Source organism: Micropterus salmoides, unplaced genomic scaffold (genome assembly GCF_014851395.1).
Source record: "Micropterus salmoides isolate LMB-PRFRI ecotype aquatic unplaced genomic scaffold, ASM1485139v1 Ms_hic_scaffold_8, whole genome shotgun sequence".
Taxonomy (NCBI): domain Eukaryota; kingdom Metazoa; phylum Chordata; class Actinopteri; order Centrarchiformes; family Centrarchidae; genus Micropterus; species Micropterus salmoides.
Genome location: NW_024044570.1, coordinates 14940069 through 14967837, shown reverse-complemented (window position 1 = coordinate 14967837; position 27769 = coordinate 14940069). Strand labels below are relative to the sequence as shown.

The following is a 27769-nucleotide window of genomic DNA, read 5'->3' as shown; positions in this document are numbered from 1 at the left end:
GGAGGTGCACAATGTTTATTCCAGCTGCAGGGGGAGGCCAGGCGTGTAAAGGAAATCAGATATCTCCATAAAATGCTGCCTCTGCTGGGGCACGTCACAAAGGTGCTGCTCAGACTCCCTAATCCATTTGCAGATCCCTTTGCCTCCTCTAGTAGAAGACCTATCTACAGCTCTGTGGTCTTTTAGGGAGGTAATAGACACCATACTCCTTGGCTTAGCTGGACTGAAGGTCAAGTTCAAAGTTTGGCAAACTCCCCTTAGCCATGGCTCACTGGGTTAGCAATAAGAGGGCAGTAGGAAAGGCATTCCTTCAGAGTTTCCACTTGTATCACTTTAAATAGCAGCACTAGTCATGTAATGTCTTCTCCAGCCCTCTGTGGCTCCACCAGCCCAGTAGAGCACACATTTAGCCCTATGAAAGTTCGGTGTGAACTTAGTCATGCTTATTTTGAAGACATTGTAGAAATAATTAAAGGAAAAATGCCCTCAACAGATAAGGATTTGGGCTATTGTTCTTCATTTTTAACATTACCCACCAGCTTAAAATATTAAAAGATGTGATCAAACGTAATGCTGTACATAGAATCAAGATACTAGACACTTTAAATTAGCATTTAGTCTATAAGATATTATAATGCTGTTATACTTAGTGTTAGCCTTATAACAACATAGCACTGTCTATTTAACAGTGCTGTTCAGTGGATTTCAGGCACTACTGCTCTGTGTAATTACAAAGCACTTTACCATTATGCCTCTGCTAGCCCATGTAAAAGGAGGGCATTAGAAAGGCGAGCTGCCAAATGAGAGCATTTAACAAAACATTTTTTAAAAAGAAGGGGAAAAAAACCCTATCCTGATTAATTAGTGATCCTGATCAGCCAGTACAGCTGTACACAACATCCCTGAACCTCATCAAGGTGTGTATATGCCCACATGAGCATGGCATCCTTGTCTATGTTACTCTATAATAAACTTTGACAGTAAAATAGTTACATAACATTAAAGGCAGACGCCACTTCTTCAACAAACCCACAGACAAGAAATGTCAAACGCGGGTGTTGAACTTTTGACTAAGAACTTAACAGGCTTAACAGAGGGATTTAAAATAACTTGCTTAGAGTAGAATGCTAAAGAGAAAAATCTGGATGGAGATTTATACAGAGTAGTGCAGAGTAAATTGTACTTTATTGTAATTTTTTCCCATGTATTTTTCCATTCAGAAGGAAAACCTCCCACTGTATTGTCTCACACTTACATAAATACAGCCTGTAAAAAATATTATATGCATGTTCTTACAAACCTTTTGACTGGCTCTGCATGCACAAGTGCAGCATCAGTCATTACTTTCATCCAAGACTCCATCTCTGGCTGTATCAGTAAAAATAGTATGTCCGCATGTTGGGATGTGCGCCTGTTTTGACAATGGACAGGATCACAGACAGGAACAGTGACACACAGAAAAGTTACCTGAAAGAGAGAAGAGAAAAGCATCAAGTCAACTGGGATTTTTAGCACTTGAACCCTGACGGGTGAATCAAAATTGGTTAAGGCTATGTGATAGCTTGTGAAATGCTCCCAGTTGTGGGCATCTGTACCATCCACGTAAAAAACCATGAGTCACCTGTGTTTCATGCATACAACTAGATTAGGGCATTAAATCTCCCACAGTACTGTAGGACTTACCACGCAGTGCTTTGTATGGCTGACACATTGTTCCATAGTTTCTCCGTTCGCTTGCAGTGAACAAACCAATTTATTGTTGCAGCCAGACAAAGAAAGAGAAGAACAGAATGTTTAGTGAACAATCTCAATATCCTGTTTACCAATGTCTGAAAAACAAAATAAAACACTGCCATTACTCCAATTACTTCAGAATAACCTTGGGAAATAAGGAACTTTTAATGACATGGTCATTTTGGCCACAACAACAAGAGACAGGAAAGGTTTAGAAGGAAAATATGCAGTCAAAAAGTCATCCCATTCTTGAGTGAATCACTAAACTGAAGGGTTGTGCACTGTTCTCGTGTTTCTTCTTCACCTCAACTCTCTCTCTTTCAGAATGAGTCTAAGTTGGAAAAGGAGTGAGCTGTGTGGTTGGAGAGACCTTGAGCAGACTCCTGGGCGTCTTGTGTTTGGCTACTTGGCAGGTCAACTTTTTGTCTCTAGGGTTTATGAAGGACCCACAGTCAAATACTATACACACTCCACTGAGATCCCATAAAATATGCCTGTTGCCCCATAACTTGGGGTTTTTTGAGTGAACTAACAGCACTGCAGTGCTCTGGTACTACAACTGTCAGTAGCCAATAAGACATCACTACTGGCAAGCACTTTCTTTGTTTTGTTAGCATTAGCAGTGTGCAGTTTAAAAAGAAATTACTTGCATTACTTCCCTGTCAATCAATTGTAAATACTTTCTAAAGTAAAGACAAAGCATGTTCAAAGTAAACCTAGAAGTTGATTTATATGCTTAAGAAAGCATAGTAAACCACAACAGCAAAAACATTTTTACATCTTATTTTAATAGAGATTTAAATAATAACAATAATGATTTACTTTTCTATGCTCTAAATGTCCTTAACCATAAAATGTGCAGTCTAACAAAGTTTGACAAGGATGAAAACATGCACTGACCTTGAAGGCATATTTTCTGTTAATGTGATCTTCCACAGACAGCATGGATATATGAAAGCTTGGTAGGAGGATGCTGCCAAGTATGCCCTCCTCTTTTTCATCTGCAGAGAAAAAACACATCAACACAATGCAATAGGGGCGATTTTGGTCAGTCAACTTAAAGTTGTCTTTGGCACTACACTGCACCACACTCTACACTAATTTGTAGACATAAAAAAGCCTAGAGACTTACTAAGTGGATTGCGAGATAAAAACTAAAAGAGGAGTGTGTTGGACAGATGAGCAGAGGCCAATCACTGATTGATTCAGTGCAGCTAGGCTGCTCTAATCCTCATTAAATTTGCAGACAGGGCTCCACATTGACAACGGAGAACTCTCCACAGGGGGGATTAGATTGCGTCCCGAGTTTTAAGCAGAGAATTGCTAAACATCCTAATTTGATATAAGCAATCTGCACTGCTTACCCAAAACAGTGTAGGAAAACTAAATATATCAAGGAAGTAACTGCTGCAGGTTCATATGTGCATTTGCTTTGTCTGCTTGGTATGTGTTCATGTTTCTGTGTGGTTGACTGGGGATGTTATGTAAATGTCTATTAACACATACTGGTAGTAACTGGGAGGAAAAAGGCTCATCGTGGATGGTGAGTATTATTTGGGGAAATAAATGATTGCTGAACTCTGATCAGCCTCTGGTGGATTAGAGGTCAAAGTGACTGGACTGAAGGACTGAAGGATTGATCTATTCGAAAGCATCAGGTGTTCCGGCAATCTACTGGTTGCAGATTTATTTATTAAGTATCGGTGTCTCTTTCTCTCTCTCTCTCTCTCTCACACACACACACACATACAGAGGATTCAGCGGAACGGTCTCTGAGCATAAGCTAACATAGTGGGAGATCTAGAAAGCACATAGTCTGATAACTACAGCAGATATCATTTGTGTCTAGTTGAGGGTCGGCGCAGTTCATGACCTCTCTGCCCACTCTCTGCTGATGGATGGATTTCTCAACACGTCTGTCTAGATAAAGCCTTTGGGTTTGCTGCTGTCTGTGGCTTTTGTCAGTCAGTGGGTGGAAAGAAGGCGACAGGACTGGCAGACACCAGAAATAACACAGACTAGATGTCATCCTGATCAGCAGAAATGATGACTGTATCCGCATCAACTGAGCAGGGGCATTGTGATATGGTGACTTGTGTCAGACACAACTTAAATTTTCTTTGTAGCTGCAGACTAACAGCAGACTTACTCTACAGCTACCTTACAGCCTCAATGGTTTACAGGATTCTATTTGTTTTCAAATAGGAAAGCCCTCAAACGTCCTCTGGACACAGCTGTGTCAATATTTGATATGAACATTAGTACTGCATGAGAGAAGCTGAAACGCCCAGTCAATAGCAGCTCAGTCATTAGCATCTTATAAAAAAAGATCACATCTAACACTTGCAAATGTTTTCCTACTGCACAATAATACCAAAGAGGATTATAAGGATAGCCAGATTTTAATTATTTAATGGAAAACTAAAACTGAACTGAAAAAACATGACTAAGATTATGACTATGGTTAAAGTGCCATGGGTACATAAAAAATTCATTCAAGTTTCCACTTCAGACAAAATATAAACTTTTATTACTTGGTTATAAAAGTATAGGTTGTCTTTACTAAATTATAGAACCATGTAAATACCACACATATTCAAAAGGATGATTACAGTGATAATACAAGAGTGGTCTCTCTGATGTGGAAAGGGATCTTTAAATATTAGGATCAATTTTGTTTAATGCAACTGATTCCAAGACTTATGCTTATGCAACCACTGTATAAAAACAGCATGATCTCTGGAAACTTGTTTCGTGACTTAACATTAGTGTGAAGTCCAATGTACTGCTATGCTTTCTCTTTCAACATTATGGATGCATCCAAGCCATTAAAGCCCTGGCTTTGCTTGGGGAAAAATATAAAATCTCTCAAATGGCAAATCAGACGACAGGAGAGCCATTTCAATTAATATGTCTCCTCTGTTGGTCCTGACAGGCTGCTTACCACAGGGACTATATACTATATATCCATATACATTAACAATTGCCAAGAGCGAAGCTTGTGGCTCTTAAGGTCACAACAGCACTTTGAACTAATAAAAAAACACTATTGTTGTAATCACTGCAATACTAATAAAACATGTTGGTAGCTGAAAGGACAGGACTCACCTCTGTAGTAAAAGAGGCACAGGTCAGACAGCACAAACCACCTCTTTTTCCACAGCTTCATCCCTGTACTGTCCTGAAAAGACACCAGAGAAAAAAGCAACAGTTACTTCACAAACTCGTGGGAATATTTGTGAAATGAAAAAGAAAAAGTATTTGCTGTTAAGTGCACATACCTCCTCAAACATAATCAGTTGAATTCCTATCTAATCTAATAGACTGGGTTAGTAACTTCAAAGGACTGCAGCCAATCAGTTACTTTTTGATTTGTGTGTTGTTTTAATTATTCTTTCTAATATGTTGTCAAATTGTTTTCTTATATTTGGAACTGATTTACAGGTGTGTGTTGTCGGGTCATGTATTTCTGCATATTCTGGTCTAAAATGCCTGTGGAACTCCACTGTGTATATAATTTTAAGGAAATAAACAGCTTTCACTTTTAAAAGAAAGTCTGTTGTTCAAATGGCAACAAAAAACAGCCTCCTTTGCTTGGTATCGCAATGCTATGATCAAAGGGGGTTTCAGGCTGCTGTTTAAAAAGGATGAAGGGTGAGGAAAAGGGTATTAACTCCCCCATGCGCTATATTGGAAAACTTGAGCAGAGTCCCTAATCGTGGATTCCACCCGGAGACAAAAGTAGGGGGACGGACCTCAACAACTCTGTCATTATGGTCAAACAGCATGTGGGCTGCAGTTTACTTTAAATGGAAATTCACTTCCATGAACCAGCATGTTTAACACATTAGTATCAAAGGCATAATACCAGATGCTGCTGAGTTTGTTCTTAATGGAGGCACATCAGAAGTGTAACAAAAAGATTCAAACTTTCTGTCAGATCAAGCGCTGTTCAGGCGGGAAGGAAAAAAAAGAGGCATTCACCATCACATCAATCACTCTGGCATTTTGTTCTCCCAATGGATCAACTGAAGGGCTGCAGCTTTTCCTCAGCCAAGGACTTCAATAGCTTCCAGGTTTGAATGAGGCAGGAAAATAAAACTGCAAATCCAGCTTTTATTCAGGGTAGCAGATTTGTGAGTCTTTTACTTGATCTACGTCACCCTGATTGAGGTCCCCAAAGAAATAGCAGCTGGCAGCTGTTCCAAAGGAAGCCATCATGAGTTCACAAAAAACGGGAGGCTGCAATCAAAACTAAATGAGTTTCCCACTTAGGAAGCATGAGAGAGTCTTGTCTGGCCAAGAGCTGCCTCAAGCACCCCCCCTTTACCCTCATGTAAGTAACCAGGGAGCTGTAATGAAGGATTGGTATTTAAACACTGCCCACACTGAATGACTGGCTGAGCAGAAACACTTAACAAATAAATGCTCAGATCCTGTACGACATCAGAAAACTTCCTTTGTGCTTATCTTAAGACTGTTGATTTGTTGCAAATCTTAATGGGAGAGGGAGACCTCTGTGTTTAAAAATAATAAATATACTGTATAATAATATGTAGAAATATAGTTTGCACCACAAGACAACCTCCCTCTAAGCTAAATTCACACACTTTTTCCCAAATATCCTTGTTTCTAAATATCAATTATATTATAAACACATTTATCAAACAAATAACCAAATATATGCAAACATACAATAAACTAATATGAATATGTGTATAAAATACAGTATCTCATAAAAGTGAATGACATCGATAACCAGCTGATGACAGTTATACTGTCATTTCAGTCTCAACAACTACCATGACTAACAATGATGTCAAGTTACCTACTCTTTTTCAGCACATTATATGATTTATCGGACTAAATGTAAAGTTTTACTTGAAGTCATATAATTCATCTCACCTGTTTATAAAGCCAGTTTCTCTTGATTACTGGGGCACTGGGATTCCTCCTGATGGAGTTGGATCTCTTTCCAAAGTTATGAATTTTTTTAGAAGGTCTTGAGGGCTAGAATAATAGTATGAATCAGTGAAAAACAACAACAAAAAACATTTTCCATTTCCATTTATCAAGTTTTCAAGGCATGATCCTGTTGGTCCTAATTTAACAGACGTGCATTGTAATCTTGTCTGCATGTGTGTCACTCACTCTTCCTGCTGGGCTACTGGGGTTAACGGCATAGTCCGAGACGCCTGTGTAGTTGGATGCCTCACTCATGGTGCTTAGTGGCCGTTCCTTCTTCTCATTCGCTGGCACTTTGGAGGCAGACCTAAACAAAAGAAACAAAGCATGCCAAGAGCATATAGGCAAATAATCAATCAGAATTATAGACTGCCGATTTATGTCTAATTACCTCGATAAAATCAGGAAAATACAAGGAAGTGTCTGTCCCATCATTCCTCTGAAGTTCAAACTCTCTGTTATAATGAGATCTCAACATGGGCCAATGAATCAAGCCAATTACTCCCACCATGTCACTGCAGTTACATCCCCAGTTCCCCAGTTCCCTAACAGCTTCAAATGGTCTGCAAACTCTGCCTGACATACTGGAATGCAGTATGAAGTTGAAAGCATAGTAAGTTCAATACATTTGCCATAGGATAGAACACCTTGGAAAATAAATTGTCTGGATTGGAGCATAAAGATGTCCTACATTCTTTAGGAAGGGAACAATGTTGTAGTCTAGAGGGAACAAGACAGGAAAACCAGAGTAGAGCAGAAATACTGCAGCAGTGAAAAAAAGTGTAATATATCAGATGTGCTGGTTTCAGGTCACTGAATAAGGACAGAAACTGCCCATTTCACCAATGATCTAACATTCATAGATTTCAGATTATATAGTGCCATTCATCATTAATGAAGCACTCATTTCATAATAAATATTCTTAGGGCTGAATGATTAATTGCATTTGCGATATCGCGATGTGATAGAACAAGATTTTCTAATCGCAAAGTCTGCGACACCCACATGATACCCAAGATTAAAGCAGTCTGCAGAGGAAGCATCAACTTCGCACGTTACGCTGTACTTCTACTTGTTGTTGTACAATGGCCTTAAGCTTGACAAAAGCTGACACTACAGAAACTTCAGTGTCTCACAGGGAATTAAAGTAGCACCTGCCACCCACGGGTAACTTGGTGGTTGTGGTGGGTGAAATCGTTGGGCCATCTGCCGCTTTGACGGGCAGAAAAAATGCAGAAAAACACGTGTAGTAAGGTAAGCGTATTGTGCCTGCATCACACACACAGCCACCAGTCAGCTCAGGAACTGAGAGGCACGAGTTACCACCTGGTTACAGCCAGTGCGCCGCTTACCAGCATCGGAGGGGAACTCCGGCGTTGTCAGAGAATCACTAACCTTGCCTATTAAACACAAGAGGTGTCACTTGGTTTTATTTTCGTTGGCCAACTTTTGAATTGAACCTCAAACTGAGTATTTTTGTTTGCTTACTGGGATATAGAAAGATGGACTCCGAGGAGATGTGAACTGAGATAAGGACGCATTATTGGTGGTTTAACTGTGTGTTCTGTTTTGAGCAATTACTGTATAATACACTGTCGTGAACTTAGTTTTTCTTGTGGGTAGGCTAACCTGATGATATTATATCATATTATTTAATGCCATGACTTGACTCAAATTATCTTTTTCATATTATTAAAAAATGTATACTTCTTCTCCACCATTGCTCATAATAATAATTCATGCAATTCATGCATCACCTAATTTAATCATAACACAGGCCTGACCCACAAGAAAGAACAGTGTATGTTTAATCTAATATTGTGTTGGTCATACTATACACAGATTTACTGCTTGTCTGTTTTGAATAATACACAAGGTAAAGAGCTTAAAAATTAATCACATATTAAATCACAATCGCAATATTGGTTAACAAAACAATCGCCATTAGATTATTTTCTAAAATCGTCCAGCCCTATTATCAATCCATTCATCATCTACATGTACTTTCCATCCATCAATACTGTTATCTGTTAGATAAGAAGACAAAACTTCACACTCCAAAAAAGAAAAAACAGAGTAAATTTAAAAACGGTTTAACAATTCAGACTCCATGCTGTTATACTCATACAGTCTATGGTTAGGTGCACAAACATGAAAAGGGATCACAAGGGATAACATCAGCTTGTCTCACAACAGCAGGCAACACACAAAGGATGTTAATTTCCGTGCAGCATAGTGACAGGTCTAATACCACCTGCAGACCCTTCAACAAATGACGAAGCAAAACACTGAAAATCACAAACTGACTTTGTTTTATCTGTATTTAGAAGAAAAGTTACAAGGCTTATTAGAAGGTAGGGCTTAGTTGCACGAAGCAGCAACACTTACTATTAAGTAGCTCTTCTGATTGCTAAGTCAATAAGGTAATTTCTTACATTCTTATTAGAGTTCACTGGCTGTCTTAATGTCCTAATATCTTAATACTAAGGTGGCTCTGTAGAAGTGACACCTCCTTGGAGATGCCACAAAGTAAGTCATTGGGTAGACAAGTGGGTGACTAATGCTAATGAGTTGAAGTGCACACAATTTTCAACTCACTACAGTAAAATATCTGCAGTAAAATATCTGCTTGTGCAGACTGATGAGTAGCCACTGAGATTTGCGTTCTTCTCCATCTAATGAGCTTCCTCCAGAAAATGAGCACTGAACATTTTCAGCACTTCCAGTGACAAATGGAATCCTGGGTGAACTATAATCAATGGTGTGTTGATTTGCCATCGAAACACAAAAGGTTGGGAGGGGTCTGATTGACTGATTTTATTTATGGATTATTTGACACAGGAAAAAACAAAAATCCAAAGGATAATGTGAAGAATAAAGTAAAAGCACTTATTTCAGAGTGGTCCCAAGATGTAAGACACAAAGAAAACACAAAAAGGACATTCAACATAAAAGAACAGCTAAAGTAACATTGTCATTGCAAATGTCAATATACATCTGTTACCTTGTTCCATAAAAAAGTCCTAACCTGACTTCTATAAGCCCCTCACATTTAAAAACGTATTTAATGGAATTTAATGGAAGGCTGTTCCACATTCAAGAGGCGAAAAGTCTTCAAGTATCTTCAACAAAGTCCAGTTGCCATTGATTTTAAACTTTCTTGGATATATAATGGTACTTTTGTCTATGGATAGATAGGAGCGTTTAGCTCCAGAACACTCACCACACATCAGCTAGAGGCTGAAATTGAGCCAATTACTATGGGGGATGATTAGATGGCCAGTTGGTGAAAGCCAGGTTGGGAATTTTGCCATGGCTCTTTGCGACAAGTGCCATGGATCTTTAATGACCACAATGAGTCAGGACCTAAGTTTAACGTCTCATTTGAAGGACGGCAGCTCCTACAGCGCATTGTCCACATCACTGCACTGGGGCATTGCGATCTTATTATTAAGACGAGAGGGAAGACTGCCCCCTACTGGCCCACCTCTTCCAGCAGCAACTCAAGGCCGATTTATACTCCTGCGTAGGGTCTACGTGCGTACCTACGCCGTGTCTGTGCAGTCGTTTCCTCGTAACTGTGTTACAGCCGCCGTTTTGGCCGCTAGTAAATGTTACTTTAAAGCACAGGGTACTTCTGGTCGGCTCGGAGGCATTGCAAGGCTACCCAGCCGACCAATCACAGAGCTTACGGTCCACGTCGACTCGATGTGTAGTTACATTTTTGCGGAGGTGCACGTCAGGCAACAGCGTAGCCCTGTAGCCTACGCCGTCGATTTGACGCAGAAGTATAAATTGCCGTTTAGTTTTCTCAGTAGGTCTCCCATTCAGGTACTGGCCAAGCCTAAATCTGCTTAGCTTCAGTCAATCAGCAGGGTTTACATTGGTATGGCTGCGGTACTATTTAGCTGAGAAGGTTTGTGACCAGGCCGCCATTTTTTTTCCTGCTTGAAAATGGACTAAGCACTGTCCCAACTTGTGCGCTCAGCACTAATTCACACTTTTCATTGCTCTTATTGGTCCGTAGTGTTTCTATGCGCACCATGTTGACCATGTGATGCACTTGCAACTTGCAAGTGCATCACATGGTCAACAGGCAGGACAAGCACACTTACTCTGACACCCAGGGGAAATTCACTGGCTTCAGTTGATCCAACATAATTTGTATGCCTTTGGTCTGCTGGAGGAAACGACTGTACCAAGAAGTACACACAGAGGTACACAGAGAGAACATGCCAACGCCACACTTTGGGGCCCACAGATCAAGCTCAGGACTTCTCACAGCGAGATGAATGTGCTATCCACTGGGCTGCCATAATAAAGAAGACCGTAACCAGTAGGGGTGTGAAGACACACTTAGCTCACAAGACGATATTGGGTTCACGAGAACGAGACAATATTTTAACACTATTTATAAGGAATCCTCAATGACAAAACATATGACTGTAAGAACAATCTTTTATTTGACTGAAAGTCACAAAATGCTTAATAATTCAGGTGTATTTTGAAATGTTGCCTTGTTGTGTCTTGTCTGTCACTCTGTCGTCATTTATTGTTTCCACCGGGGACCCAAAATGCTGCTGCACAAACGATTTCAAAGTGGCGGGGGCACATTGCATCCTAATTTCACCCTCATACTCTTTCATGCTGATATCATGAGACAACTTTCCACCTGTTTTAATATCACAATATCTAGTGGCACAATATCTTGTCACACCCCTGGTAACGCAATGCATAATGTACATTACATTTAAGAAACATTGCTTCAAAGATTTCCACCTAATTTTCTCTGTTTTATCATAAAATCAGTAAATGTTTTGCTTACTTACTAAGACAAACCAATATGTATTACAATGTCACATCACTGCCTGGTTCAGCATGGATTTTGTGTGCCTGTGTGAGCATGTAGGTCTGTGTGTGCAAAAAAGAGTGAGGAGGGATTACACTGCCACTGAAGCCTGGTGCTCTAAGCACATTGGGGGAAAACGCTGAACTGAGTGGCTGAGGGTGCATTTTTAAATTGACCACACAGCATTTCTAAAGAAACAAGGCTGCTTTCAAATACTTTTGTTTGGTGGTGAACCTGACCTTTAACGAACAAAAAACTAAAAGACAAGGCAAGATATCAGTGTATACATTTACAGGTTTACAGATGCAGTGTAGCACAGAGCTGGGTGATATTGTTCACCAACCCAATTTGACTCCTGTCACTTTGTTTTGGAAATGTGTGATGCTTTTAAGGACTATTCCCTCTGAAAAGTACGGGTCTAAGTCGAAAGTCACACTTCTGCTCTAATTTGTATTTCAAAATCAGGTCGCATGGAACATGAGAGCTAATGCTAAAGCTTTGGTAGTTTAGTATATTTAAAACACGATTGTTCAGCACATTATGTTATGCAGACATACAGCTGTCCTGTAAGCCTGATGGTAGGTAAAATAGATTTCTAATATTGTGTTGTATCTAATATAAATAATAATATATACTGTATGTTTATCATTCTTTAAATGTTTTGTCAGTTTGTTGATATCAAGTACAGGGATTGGACAATGAAACTGAAACACCTGGTTTTAGACCACAATAATTTATTAGTATGGTGTAGGGCCTCCTTTTGCGGCCAATACAGCGTCAATTCGTCTTGGGAATGACATATACAAGTCCTGCACAGTGGTCAGAGGGATTTTAAGCCATTCTTCTTGCAGGATAGTGGCCAGGTCACGACATGATGCTGGTGGAGGAAAATGTTTCCTGACTCGCTCCTCCAAAACACCCCAAAGTGGCTCAATAATATTTAGATCTGGTGACTGTGCAGGCCATGGGAGATGTTCAACTTCACTTTCATGTTCATCAAACCAATCTTTCACCAGTCTTGCTGTGTGTATTGGTGCATTGTCATCCTGATACACGGCACCTCCTTCAGGATACAATGTTTGAACCATTGGATGCACATGGTCCTCCAGAATGGTTCGGTAGTCCTTGGCAGTGACGCGCCCATCTAGCACAAGTATGGGGCCAAGGGAATGCCATGATATGGCAGCCCAAACCATCACTGATCCACCCCCATGCTTCACTCTGGCCATGCAACAGTCTGGGTGGTACGCTTCTTTGGGGCTTCTCCACACCGTAACTCTCCCGGATGTGGGGAAAACAGTAAAGGCGGACTCATCAGAGAACAATACATGTTTCACATTGTCCACATCCCAAGATTTGCGCTCCTTGCACCATTGAAACCGACGTTTGGCATTGGCACGAGTGACCAAAGGTTTGGCTATAGCACCCCGGCCGTATATATTGACCCTGTGGAGCTCCCGACGGACAGTTTTGGTGGAAACAGGAAAGTTGAGGTGCACATTTGATTCTGCCGTGATTTGGGCAGCCGTGGTTTTATGTTTTTTGGATACAATCCGGGTTAGCACCCGAACATCCCTTTCAGACAGCTTCCTCTTGCGTCCACAGTTAATCCTGTTGGATGTGGTTCGTCCTTCTTGGTGGTATGCTGACATTACCCTGGATACCGTGGCTCTTGATACATCACAAAGACTTGCTGTCTTGGTCACAGATGCGCCAGCAAGACGTGCACCAACAATTTGTCCTCTTTTGAACTCTGGTATGTCACCCATAATGTTGTGTGCATTGCAATATTTTGAGCAAAACTGTGCTCTTACCCTGCTAATTGGACCTTCACAGTCTGCTCTTATTGGTTCAATGTGCAATTAATGAAGATTGGCCACCAGGCTGGTCCAATTTAGCCATGAAACCTCCCACACTAAAATGAGAGGCGTCTCAGTTTCATTGTCCAACCCCTGTAAATATGTATGTATGAAAGTCTCATGATAGATATTTTTTGGTCATATCACCCTGCTCTAGCTTATCAAAGGAACAGAGTCAGGACTCTTACCTGTGTTCATGTAGCCTGTACATCTTTAAGGGACAAGGCATGAAGGGGTGTTCACAAAGTCAAGGTTTTTGACAGTTTGTCAAAACAAAGTGGCATAAGACTTAACTGAGCTGTGTACCACTAAGTGCACAATGATCACACTTTTCGATGCCTTTTGGCCTATTATAAAGAAACCTGTCAGGATCCTGCAACCAAACTGCCAACAAAGTGAATTGAATATAAACATTTTGTCCAAAAGCTCAGCTTTCATCAAGGATGTACAGCTTGACCTTCAGTTCAGGAAAAATGAGTAATGATCTCCCTGCGGTTAGTTGTTCATAAAGGTTTAGATGAACACAACAAATGGTTCAGACAGCAAAGTGCACCTTACAGGACTTTGGAATCCAAATGCATAACAGGACATCAGGCAAAACACCACTAAAAAACACCCACAGTCTGTTGTTAGTGTGCAACAACAAGGATTATTAACAGACAGACATGTTCCAAGTCTTTTATATAAGAAACAAATGTGGGGAACACAGTCATCTATTTACACCTAATAGTGTATTAGCCTACCTGATAAATGCTGGGTGACACAATTTTCCACAATTCACACTACAAAACAGAGGAAAGGAAAATTTGTTGAGAAATCAAATGTTTTGACAAATTAGGGGGGATGAAGACCAGCTGCACATTATGCAGTATATTGTGTTATGTAATGAATCTATAAAGTTGACAATATCCAAGACAGTCTGAAAAAGGTTATATCAGTTACCTGCACATTCATATCCCAATTTTTATAATGTTGTAGAATGTTCTTTTTTTAAGTGTTTCACTCTCAGGTGTTTGTATTTCAGAAAACTGTAAAAGTCCATTACAGTTTTAAATAAAATACATTGTTTCACTCAAAGCAAGGACTCCAAAAAAGTAAGGGTTTTATTATTTCAATTTAAGAAACAACAATAGGGAGTTAACAGAGACAACATAATGACCCAATCACAAGATAACAGCGAAACTAGTTGATATGTACAGTAACACCTTTTATCTAACTCTCCCTCCAGTATGGCCTCTATCTCCTGTTGAGATTATTATTATGTTTTGTCAGTCTGGACAAATTTACTAGATTGTGTTGTAATTTGAAGTATGCTTACAGTGGTCAGCACTGATTAGCTTATGCAATACTTATATTGTCTATGAAGATTCTCAGTCATCCAGGTCATAGTTATCCAACGAAGGTTAAAATCAAGGGCAACTTCCTGGGAAGTGATGAAAGGACCCCACTTACAATGCTGTCCTTTCATCACTTCCCAGGAAACTCAACAAACGTAACCTATTGGCCTCAGGTGAAGATACCAACGATGGTCGTTCAGTCTTGGCCACAGGTAGTCTTAACGACTGTAACGACTGTCGTCACAGCAACAAGGAACACTAACGAACCAGCGGTATCCATGACCCGGGCCAACGACCCCACTGAGGTTAAATAGCTGAGTTTCCCTGCCAGTCAGTCAGAACTGAAGAAGTCCTTTGGATGAGGGACGAAACGTCTTCCAGTATCTTCAACCAAGTCCAGTTGCCCTTGATTTTAACCTTCGTTGGATAATACTTATATTCTGTCTTTATAAATACTGCCAACCTGGAATCATTGCACTTAGGAGTAGACATGGATAAAATCCGCAATCCTAGTATATGTATTTTTACATTGCTTTATCAATATGTATCAAAATGAAGATACATTTTCTGGTAGCGTTTATGGATACAAAACAAATCTAGCAAATTTAATCATATTAATACAAAACATCCAACATTACTATAATGTAACCCTGCTCACTGTTTTTATAGCATTTTATATTGTCACATCGCCAACAAGAATTGAACTTAACACCACACTCTTGAAATAGGTCATTATTGCGGACATGGTCAATTAAAGTTTTGGTAAACATGTTTTATATGTGAATCAAACAAACATTCCCTGTCAGTTTGCTCAAGTGTACTGCTAAAAATAGACACAGACATATACAGTAATGACAGCAGAATACAGAGGCTGACATTTACTGAGGTGGGTGAAAGCACTTGTCAAATGTGGGACCTTACTAAGCCATGACACGAGCAGTAACTTACATCACAGCATAGCTGAGAGTGTTCGCCTGAGTGACAGATATATGTATTTGTATGTGCCCTTTTATAAGCATGTTAAGGCAGATTATGAGATTCTAATGTATAAGTAATAGTAAACTGATCAATAACAACACAAAGGTATCCGCTCTGTGTGTTTCTGCCACGCATTCATCCAACTGTGGGTTATGTACCAAGGCCGCTTTCTCAAAATTAAAGTGAAAGACTGAACCATGAAGTGGATCCTACATAACTGTGACAATGGCAACAAGACACAGACATCACTGATTCATTTGTTCTGATTGTTTTTAATGGTCAAAGGAATTTTGCTTATCTGCATCAAAACGTTTTCAGTATGTGAAGTATTTTCCTGTGCAGGAAAGTGAGTGTCTGTCCTGATCATTGGTAACTATCCTTAACACAGTACATTTCAGCTACAGGATATTTGCCTCTCTTTCAGCCTGTTATGTCTTGCCTCTTCAGTGGAGGTTGCCCCACCCTCTCACAATTACACAATCCATCATGGATGCATAAATAAGTTTCACAATCGTGGCAGACCTTGTTTTTTTTTTCCTAGACTAGGATACAACTGTAGACTCAGAGTAGAAAGGGCAGTTTGTCTTTTCAGATCTGTTAAATCAGAACTACTCTAGGTTTCCCTTCATCTGAAATTACTCATATTTACCTTTTAGCTGTGTTGTTTGTGTGTTTTACATTACTTATATACTTATATACTATATATGTCTTAAGGAAGGTTGACTTTATCTATTATACTACTATACTAGACCAGTACTGAAAATTATAATGCCAAACTTGTTTTGGATTTACTTCAAGTGCAGAGCAGATTAGGCAGCGATTTTCAGCCTGGCCTCTTTATCCCTGTGGCAGCTTAAATCCTTCTTTGCCTTTTATTACTCGTCCAGGGTGAAGATTTCCTCCCTTATTACTGTTGCTAACAGAGCCAACTGTTGGATGAAATGCTCTGTAATAATGATGAGTCAAGTAGTAGGTTTATCACTTTTATGTTGCAGTCTCAAAGTTAACCTCTAGTACATCTAAGATAGATTAATTTTGCAGATTATCTTACAACGATAAAACTGTAGCTAAATTAGATACCATCTTGAAGCACCATGCTGTGCCACCCAGCGAAAAAAACAGCAGAGATGTGAGAGTAACACAGTGAGGGCAGGAATGTGTCAAGAGAGTGCAGTGTGACCGTTCTGGCACAACAAGCATCTTCACAATTTTCAGATTATTCCATATCAGCTGAACAGAACGCAGCACATAAGAATTTAGGGAGACAAAAAAGCTCACTATATCATATTCTAATAAAACCAGGATATTCATTTCTAAGCCGCATAGTGAAAACAGCTGAAACTGGCGCCCATAAGGGGTCATCTGGAGCCCATGATGGGTCCTCAGGGAATTTGTCCTCCAATAGTTATTGGTGTTTGGCCACAATCTCCCACATGGAAGTGAAATTCTATGTCTTGAAGCAGAACATATTTCAATTAGCATTCATTGCTCAATAACATAATTGACACCAGTTGTGATGACATGACTTCAATGCAACAATATATCATTATGAGGAATCTGCTATGACAGGAGATTCAGAGGAGTGAGAAACTGAGTGGAGCTGATACATGTTGCACAACATTAAGCTGAGATGGCTAGGGTGGAAGGTGTGGGTTGTGATGCAAACAGTCTAGTACATGTATATTTAGCGCGCTTACAGATTGGGACACAGTAAGTGGGAATATGTTGAGTGGGAATCTGTGAAGGAGGCCAAAGTTACAAACTTATCATCTCTTTTTTTCTTGCAAAGCTCTTGACAGACTACCTGACTTTGTCCACAACTCACTATGAGTGGATCACAAGTAGGGTTAAAGGGTAAATGGGAGGTAAAACTGAAAATGGGAGTACTGATGATTCCTGGGGTGGAAAGACAATAAGTTTAGTCTGACAGATTCATAGAGTCTTCTCCTTGAAGTGAAAGTTCAAGATGACTGGCCTTTGACTTAGTCATGGGGGCAGACATGTGATGACTGGTGTGCTGAAGGCAGTGTAGATGATCACATGGACGTGACATTGTTGGGGGACATATCCTCAAACTTATGACAACTGAAAAGGCCATGAACTCTTGTCCAGGTCAAAATGAAGGACGAACTGTGAATCACTGCATTCCCACTAGCTGACGAATACAAGCACTGAATAGAAGAGGCTTTGAACTGAAAGGGCGGAACTGCAAATAGAGGGTGACAAGGCGCAGACTTGTGCAATGTTGCCTGCACATCAGGAGTTGCTGCACAGTAGCATTCTAAAGGCAAAAACAGGAGACTTACTGTTCGTTGACGACAAAGATGCAGTTGTCTTGTGAGGGTAAGCTTGAGACAGGATGCTTGCAGGTCACCTTCCGCTCATTGTGACTATTTAGAATAGGGAAGGGGGAAAAGGGGGGAAAAAAGAATGTCCAATCTTAGAAAGCAGTGCATACACATGCCTCTACAATAATCCCATCAATAATACTTGATCTATCATTAAAAATGATTAATAGATTTGCAGATTTTGACCTTAAAACCCAAACATATTTTCAAAGAACTCCAGCTCTAAAGGTTTGAGAGACAACCTTCTTCACCTGCAAAACATGAGACCAGCTGAGGTAGTGTTTGTATTGGCTAGGTCAAAATGGGAATACTGATTGGAGACAGGACAGATACACAATATGGAAATAATATTAGCAAGCTGAGCCAAAGGTGGAATTCATTAATCAAAAACTAGTCCAAACTGTAAAACTATGAAAACAAGAATGCATGGACATGAACAAGCACTCTTGGCACACAAAAATCCGGACAAAAACAAAACAACACCTTAAGTACCCCACAAAAAGACAAAGTATTAGCGTTACAGTCTCGAACACAAGCTGAAAGATGTTACATAGAGCATACAGAGCAAAAATACATTTTTCCTTTTCAGATAGGAGCACCATAGCTTTAGCTTTTACAGGTTGCAGCAGGCTGTTGTGCCAACCTACACTCAACATCTAATGACAGACATACTGAAGATGCCACCCACCCATCCTGTTGGTCAATTGCAGCAGCCCACAGTCACTTCCACCCTAACATGATTAGAACACCAGGACACAGACCACACAATCTTTGGAGAGGAGGAGTTGAAGAACTGGGGCCTAACAACAGCAGCTTTCCAGTAAAGTAGAGCCTGTTCAGTTCTGTTTGTGTGATCTGGATGATCTTGGGCGGAAGGCTCAGTAAACGTTCCAGAAAGAATCACAAGCTTCACTGTTCCTCATTGTTACTAGTAAATCAAGTTTTTGTTTCAACAGTGTAATTGGAATAGTTCATCAGCTTCCTATCTCATAACCTACAATTTAGAGATAGGAAATCGATAGTTATTTGATTATACTGTCAGTGAGTTACAGTGATTGGAAGTTTCGGAGCTGTAGAGAGTATTTTGTTGATATATTAATCAAATATATTGACAGCAGCGGAGATTAAACAAGACATTACACAATATGAGTAAAGATAAGAGCTGTCAGAACAGTGCTATGCTACTATTTGCTGGACAGTTATTTTACATTTCAACTCATTCAGGCTGTACTATAAACAGAAGAGAGTCAAACTACAGCCCAAAAATAACAGTTTTTAAACATGGGGTACTCGTGTACTGAAAAGAGCAAATACCAACCATGAATTGGGGGTTTAGTTTCAGTTTAGCCTGGAGAGAAACAGTCTCCACAGCTCTGGTCTATAATTATTGAAGGCACTGTTGGCAGCAGAGCACTCTGTGCGGTCTTGGGGCAGATCAACGGCACTATTTTTCTTTGGTATCCCTTCACACATGCTTATACTGTTCAGCACATATGTTGGCTATAGTTTTAAAAGAAAGAAAGAAAGTCTGGATAGGTATTTATGTACACAGGAATGGGAATGATGTTATGCAGAACAGTAGAGGGAATTTAATAATCAGTTCCAAACTATCCAATACTTTCAGCTTTGATACACTTGATTCCTTTGCAAATACTGACTAAATGCATGCACCGCACGTTTTCTTTCAAGTGGCATGCCTAAAAGGAAAAGAAGTTTAAATGGGTGCATTTTGTCAACCTATTAATTGCCAATGCATGTCAAGTCATTGCAGGAAAGTAAAGTGTTTTATAACTTCTAGAATAATTTACTTTGATTGACTATTGTATCCACTTTGGTATGGATAGTTTCTCTTATTGAGTGGCTACAAAGGCATCCATAAAGCACTGTCCACCATAACACCATATGTTTACTGCTTTACTGCACTACATTAGAGTGATGTATTATCATGTTCCCTGGTGTGGAATGGCATGCAACCCTTATATCTATACACATACGTATTAACACTTGTTTGGAAGGGTTTCTGCTATTGCTATTTTCACTGGGAATCAATATCATGTCTGCAGCTATATGCAGTTTTCAGTTGGGCTCAGCTCATTGTTTTGGTTTGGTTTATGTGGTTCAGTTCCAATAGCTCTAAATTATGGTATAGTAAGTATGTACTCTCAGCACACAAGCTCACAAACCAATTGTACACTACTTGCCCAATGTAAAATGGTTAAGTAAAAACATCCAAAGAAAACAAGTCAAACATCTACTGTAGCTAGCCACAAGAGGCCGAGACATTTTTCTCAGAAGCAGGCAGACCCAGCCTCCTAGCCTTGGCATACCAAAGCGACTAAAAGGTTGATTTGCCTTCGTGATGAGAGTGATGTCCCTTACTCATTCTATGCAAAGAGAGGGCTCCTATATGATGGCCACGTTGCTCTGTTTCTAAAATATTAGCCATACAAATTTGATACTGGAACTTGCGATTGACCCAAAAACACCCTGATTAAAAGCAAACCCCCTTTAACAACACTTGTTTATCAAGTGTTACTGATGGGACAGAAAGTCAAAGAAGATGGTTCAAAATACTTGCTGATGTACCCTACTTATTCGGATCACAACAATTTAGACATTTACTTTCTGGACCACTATATACAGTATTACATGGCTAATTGATATTTGTTTGATGACTTGGCCCCATTAATTATTGAATCCCAACCAGATCCTGAGTACTAAAGTTCATCCGGCCCACTCACCTCCTTGAGGGCAGATATGATATAAGGATATTTTCCCTGTAAAAATCAATAGATTGGCACATCAAATTAAATAAAATTCAATGTCTGAATTAAATCAAGTAACCAACTGAAATGCATAACCAGTTTTATATGTTAACAAAGTACAAGCAGATGAACCTGAAATTAAAAAGGATGTAAATCATATTGCCTAAAAAAAAGTGTTCAAAGCTATCCGTAACAATGTTGTCTTCAAAATGAAGTTGACCATGGTCATTAAGGTTATATCTATCAAGTTAAAAGGCCCTCCTGACGTTAATAACGTTTTTGCAGATGTGTGGACTGACACGTGTGCAAGGTCAGTGTTTTTAAGAGGGTGGTCTTTGACATCAAAGAGTCCCTATACCTATATGGACGGAAGTTATTTGAGAAGGTCCTAAACATTCCCAATGTGATCCATGTGCTATGGGAGCACACTTAGTTCTCAAACCTCAGTGGAAAACATGGGGGCTATGGAGTACCATGATGGCTGTGGTTGTGTGTAGGCCAAAACAAGCAGGATGAGTAATGGTGAAACTAATTTTACTGTTTAGTAGAAAGATCTCCTTTTTGGACAACTACAAAAGCAGCCCTTGACAATCAGTGGCTGTCTCCTTTTGAACTACTCTTTAAGCAATCTTAGTTATCCTCTTCAAATAATACAGTATTGACATTTAGCATGCCGCAGTGACAGTCTTGACAACGCTGAGAAAAAGAATGACGGCATCCCACACTGAAGATGTATAATATTCAAAATAAATTATATTGCCTCCGCATGCCATCACAAGCTGATTGCAAATATGACAGGATCACATTGCAAAATATTGACAGAATATGTGGGTTGGCTGCCTTGTCTCACACAACATAAGGGCTCTTTGAAAACATCACTGGATGATAATGTAATCAAAGTTGATGGCAGCAGCCACTGTTGAATCAAGATCAACTGATGGTGCACAGCTACCAGCTCAAAATCAAATTTCTTTTTGAGTAAATGTGTTTTTCAAAATACCTCTGCCAACTACAACTTAAGTTTACAGCACTATTTAAAATGGCCACACATGCTTTGGAGGATATGGTCTGTGGTCACTACAGTCAACATTAAGTTAGCATAAAATCATGGGGCTGTACAATAAAGGGAGCATATGGTAACATTTTTGCTGCAATAGATGGCAAACACATTGTTATGCTCTTCATTTAGGTTTAGATTTCTTCTTGTTTTCCAGAGGGAGATGTTGGTTTATTGGGTGGGTATGGGTGAAGGGTACCAGGGGGTTCCTTGCCTCTTGACCTCAGCTGTATTGAAGGGGGGGGACTAGGTGCGGCTGCAAGAGCTGACCACCCTGTAGTGAGAAGGGTTGGGCAGATTTCTTGGTTCTGGACTGTCCTGTCCACAACAATTAGCAGTGAGCTGCAGTAATGAAGAGCTTAAAGGGGTCAACACTCCACAGGCTTAGCTTTTATTGTTCTGGGTGGGTCTTTGATCCCTCACTCCCCTTCTACTACAGCTTAACCACAAAAACTAAGAGGCTCCAAAAAGGATATTTACATTAGAGAGAAGGGGACAACGTTGGATTTTAACACCAGAGTTTTGGGGCCCCACTGGAAGCTCCTTTGTGTTATTATTCTACTTGAAAACCAAACCTGGAATTCAGAAAGTCAGATAGGTTTTTAAAGAGGTGAAGTGGGGGAAAACATTTGGTTTAGCGTTCTTTTTCATGTCGTCTGTAAAGCCAACAACAGTCATTTAATTTTGGATTTTCAATGAGAAATTAGTCAGTCTGAAGTTCATTAAAAATAGATAAGGAATAGAAATGTACACTACAGACGTTAATTTGACAAGCCCTAAAGAGTCATTATGGGAGTAACTAACATCCTTACTTCCTACAGGCCAAATGGAAGATGGAAGAAAAAATAAATAACACTAGCTGTGGTCATTTGTAATGTCAAATGTTTCAGTGTTGTATAACTGTACACTGAAGGGGATTTCCTTTGCTGTGTTGTGTTACATAAACTTGAATTAATGTTTCTATAACTCATAATTAAGAGTCTGAGTTGATCTATCTTGTATGGGAAATGAGAGCTGGAGGAAGATTTTGATTGATGTGTGACACTTTAATGCACTAAATCACATCCATTAATAACTATTTAACCACTATGTATTTTGTGGCATGGAAGTTGTGCTCTAAAAAGGGAACATGGATCAGTTTCTATGGTTTATATCAAAACATGTGGTGTACAGTGTAGAGGAAACTGACTAGTTATCCTTTTTTAATTAAGGGGTAATATCTCTAACACTGGATTTACTGCAGTCAGTCATGCTGCTACAGGATTCAAGCTCTATGCTTTTAACCACTGATTTTAACTTGGGGAAACCTCAAGCTAAGACAGCCATGCCTCTCTGTCTGTCCTAACAACTTCTATGAATGTATACTGCTTTATACTGCTATGAATGTATACAGCACATGCATCGTAATTATTTTTAATTGAATGCTTTTCAAGTTTCTTCAAGTGTTCTAGTGACTGGGCATCCCACTGTACTGAAGTGAACAGTGCAGGTCAGAGCAATCAAGCAATCCAAGCGCTTTTCCCAAGGATATGATGTAGTGACACATACTCCGTGCAGTGCATGTGTTAATCACAGCCCTCACATTAGCTTAAATGAGAACATTTTAGCACACATTGCCCAATAGGATCACAGTGCATGGTACACATTTCAGCTCTAGATCCCTTAGCCCATATCCCTGTTCCTCATCTGAACAAGTCACTTACACATGTGACTACTTGGTGACATTTAAAACAAACGCTTTGCTTGTAATATCACCATTCAAGATACACACATTTTAGTTTGTAAATGCCAGTACCACACAGAAAAACCTACAGGCTATGTCGACAAAAGTTCAGCAGGAAAATATCTTGGTCCCTTAAACAAATCCAACAGCAAATCACCAAACAGCACCAAACAGAGCCTTTCAGCGATAATGAAGTCTCTGGTTAATGCTCATAAATCCTATTACATAGGAAGGAACTTGGACACAATGTTAGATTAGGCCAGTGAGTACTGATTAACGCTTTCACATAATCAGGTGAGCACTCCTAACTAGCATAAAAAAAAAAGAATTTGGCTGCAGTTGAACTCCTCAATACCACATGGACATTGACTGGAGGTTTGAATAGCGCTCCTCACAAAAGCTGAGCTGAATAAGCAGAATAGGCAGTTTGTGAGTGGGCATGTGGATGGCATCAGGATAAAAGACAAAAAATACAAACCAGGGGCTTTGCAGTCCCCAAGAAGCCACATGAAATACAGTGCAACAACATGAAGCAATGTGTTATCACAAAATGGAAATACCTGGAATGCTATAATATTCTTGAGTACATGTCTTTAAGGAAAAGTTGTAGAAACACAACACAATCACTGCAGAGAACACAGCCAGTAGCTTCAAGTGTATGCCCGTTTTAACGCTTAAAGCTTTAACTTTGACCTCAGACCTTTTCCTTAATCACAGAAAACAATTGCTCATCCGGGCTACAAATCAGATTTTTTCCACAAACAATTAAATTAGCATCCCCGCAAAGCAGCTGTGACTGTGTGCAAAGTGTGTCAAGGTGACACAAGCGATTCAAGAAGATTTCAGAGCCATGGAAACAAGCTGCCTTTTCGAGGAACAAAAATGTTGTATTTAAGGATAAAATTCTGTAAGTTACCAGGAGAGAACTGCAGCGTGTTGTAGTTATGTAAAACCAAGCTTCATTATGAGAATTGGTTCCTTAAAAGGTCTATTTATGAAACAGAAATTCACATTAACCACACATCTACAGCTTCTGTCTTCACTTTCATTGTCTGTAAACTCTCCTTGTTAACCATCTAATGTCCAATTTCAGGCCTCATTAATAAGAACAGCAGGCTAGCATTCAATATGGTCTTCATGGCAAATAAAGTACATGGAAGAAATTCAAAGGCAGTTTGTCTGAAGTACTGTATCAAAAACCCTATGATCATATTTGTGTTTTTATTTCCTAAAAGTTATATATTATAGATAGAACTCACATCCATACTGTGCAGCTATGTAGGTCCATTACAGGACAAAGAGCAGAAGTGTAGCACCCAAAATAGTACTCCAATCAAGGTCATATCCTTAAAGAAATAGATGGAAGGAAGGCTAGAAAGCTGCAGGCAATTACAAAATAAGGCAAATGGCAGATTAGACTACCAAATAGTATTTTAGTAAGATGTGTGAAAACGTGTAAAATATTACATTTAGCTTTGTTTCATACCATTACAGACTAAACTAGTAATAAGAAGTGGGAAGTAACAACTGCATTCAGGTGTTCATTCCCCTTTTACCACATACTGAAGTTTGGAGGTAAATTAACTGAGAAGCATTTGAATTCATGGAAAACTCAAAATGTTTCTTTACAAAATGCTACGCACACATGACTTAGTGTCATGCCCCTACTGAGGTTTTATTACAAATTGTTTAAACACACTTTGTTGTTGCCATCATGCAAAATAAACATCCAGCAATCTAAGTTCAGAAAGCACCTTTAACATTCATGTTCTCTCCATATCTCAGTAAAGGTACAAACATTTGACAAGAAGGGTAGGTCTGTATATGACAACCAGTAAATTGGCTGAGTATGGCAGTAGACCCTTCTCAACAGCTTTTTACCATTTTGCTGGTTTATCTCTCATGACTGAAAGCCTGAAATTAAATGCTGCTCCGCCCTCCTCTCCCCTTAATGCCCTATGCTCTGTAAGTGCTGAGGCTGGACCAGCAGCCAATAACAGTTCTCCATCTGCATAACTGTTGACCTGCTCTTTGATGATATCAGTATCTTCCACACAGTAAATGTAATTTATTTGGATGGCCCATCTGAATAGATCTGTTACATCTAAGATGGCTTGCTGAATACTAACACTTAAAAGTCTATCCAGCTGAAAGTGGACGGTCTAAAAGGGCTGTAAGAGTGTGTAATAATCACTCACTTAAAAAAGATGTTAGTTTGTGAATGCAATGATATTGTCAGTCAACTTAAATGTTGGATAACGGACACCACAAATAAATTCTGTCTGTAGGAAACATTGCAGAGACATCAATGATTCCAAGTCTGTAGGAAACACTGAACACTGAGGACAATGGTCACTGAGTGAGCTCATAGGGAAAGAAAAAAGCACTAAGGACAGCATAACCGTTCATTCTCTCCCTGTAGGTTTGAAGTGTCATCCTAATATTTTGTCTTTGTACAGTGATAGCAACCCTACACTCTATTGTGAGTATTCTTTTTAATAAATATAAGGGTTTTAGTTAGACATTACAAACAACTGTGCTGTGTGCAAACATCCACCTAGTAGTCAAAAAATCAGACCATACAGCCAGGTTCCTGACCACAAGCCTCCATGGAAATACTTCAATCAAAACATGAATCAAAATGGCATTTTTTACATGCAGACATTGAAATAACAGCTAGCTTTATAGATGATGTTTGTGTCTGTTCTAATGAGAGTTCAACAAATTAAGATAGCTGACAGCATGCCTAAAAACACATCCTACTGGATCATGGAGAACGGGTTCAACTGCTCCAAGTGTGTTTCCAGGATTTCAGGCACCACAAAATCAGAAAAGCAAATACAATAAAAGTCTTGTTGCTTAGCAGATGGTTGTGATCTGGTCTACAATGGTTTTTAAAGAGAGGACATAGTCTAGGTCACTGCAGGAGACAGTGGGCAATGCTATAATTATGGCTTAACCAACTGTGATTTACAGATAAAAGCTTTTAAAGATCATCCAGAACCAATGGACATTTCAGTAATGTTGGGAAAAGAAAATCTCATCTGCTGCAAATAGAATGCAGTCATGGGGGGAAACCAGTGGCTCTTCAGGACTGCATATAGTAAAGTGATGGCCAACGCTTCAAAAGGAAATGAAAATGCTATTTTTGATAACTGCAAATAGTTTCTTAAAATTGGCAGGACAAGCTCTCTTTTCTGTTTGAGATTAGATTTGTATCAACATTCAAGACAATAACCAGACAAAATACAAACTGAGAAAGAAAGTCAAAAGGAATTTTCCCTACAGTGGTTTGCTTTCACTGTTGTGTAAAATCATTTGAAACCCCTGGGGCTCAGCTTTACTGAACAGAATATGAGTTTTTAAAACTATGAAAGATAGAAATCAAATATCTGAATTTCAATTACCTTTCGGCACTGCAGTTTCACAATAGAGTAGAAAAAGGGTGTAAACATGAACAATTTACTTCATCAACTAGAATGGAAAAGACCAATTATCTATTGTTAAACAAACTACTCTGAGAAGACATCACTAAAATGGGCAAATACGTAATATGGCATTTATATGCTACAATGTGAACCCCACGTATACGAAACCCACTAACTTCAAAACACAGAGGTGCCTTGACAAAAGGATGAGAAAATACAGTATCATGGCATGGTAGTGTCCAGTGCAAAAGAGCTGCTTGCACAGCAAGCCATGTGAGGAACAAAACGCTGACTGGGAGCCTTGCAGGAGCAGGTCTAACTGCAATACAGCAGGCAATCACAAGGGCTGCATCCAAACTGCCTTTTGATAGCATCAACCATTACCGTCAGCACAATTAAAACACCAAACACCTAAATTATAATCGCGTAAGGAGCAAACCACGCTCAATGTATGTCGCACACATCAACAGCACTGCAGGCTTTTCTACTTACAATGACCAGTCTTCCATTAATGTCCAGGCAGTTAAACAATCGCGGTGAATCAAATGGGCCAGGAAAGCGTGCAGAAAAACACGCAACAGTTTTATCCAAATGTGAACGTCAGATGTTACGACGTCAGTTTCTTGTTACTTTGAAGAAGCGCGTGTGTGAAGTGCGCCAAGTCCGCTGCTGCTGCTGTGCTCTCACGTACTCGCGCTGACTGCTGCGCCGCGTGCGCCCGTAGT

The 27769-nt window shown here is 39.6% G+C and overlaps 2 protein-coding genes across 3 annotated transcripts in view; one reads left to right on the top strand and one right to left on the bottom strand.

Moving 5' to 3' along the window:
* Positions 1 to 27769, top strand: part of LOC119893227 (pleckstrin homology domain-containing family A member 5-like) — a 128212-nt gene that overhangs the window by 28253 nt on the left and 72190 nt on the right.
* LOC119893228 (pleckstrin homology domain-containing family A member 5-like) lies at positions 2443 to 27769 on the bottom strand. 2 transcript variants are annotated; one of them, XM_038705228.1, is made up of 6 exons: positions 27537 to 27766; positions 18030 to 18113; positions 6886 to 7006; positions 6640 to 6744; positions 4843 to 4915; positions 2460 to 2735 (listed from the first exon to the last, which is right to left on the bottom strand). In XM_038705228.1, exons 1-6 carry the CDS (start codon positions 27551 to 27553, stop codon positions 2578 to 2580), a joined length of 558 nt encoding a protein of 185 aa, XP_038561156.1. In that variant the 5' UTR covers positions 27554 to 27766; the 3' UTR covers positions 2460 to 2577. The 2 variants fall into 2 exon arrangements, with proteins under 2 accessions (XP_038561157.1, XP_038561156.1); XM_038705229.1 differs by lacking the exon at positions 18030 to 18113 and having other exon boundaries at positions 2443 to 2735; positions 27537 to 27769.

Bases quoted from the DNA above. Each gene is read 5' to 3' on its own strand.
- LOC119893228 (XM_038705228.1), bottom strand. The intron at 7,007-18,029 runs GTAAGTCTCCTG...TCTTTTGTTTAG, and splicing joins ATCTTTGTCGTCAACGAACA to GTCTGCCTCCAAAGTGCCAG. The intron at 2,736-4,842 runs GTGAGTCCTGTC...TTTTCTCTGCAG, and splicing joins GTGCCTCTTTTACTACAGAG to ATGAAAAAGAGGAGGGCATA.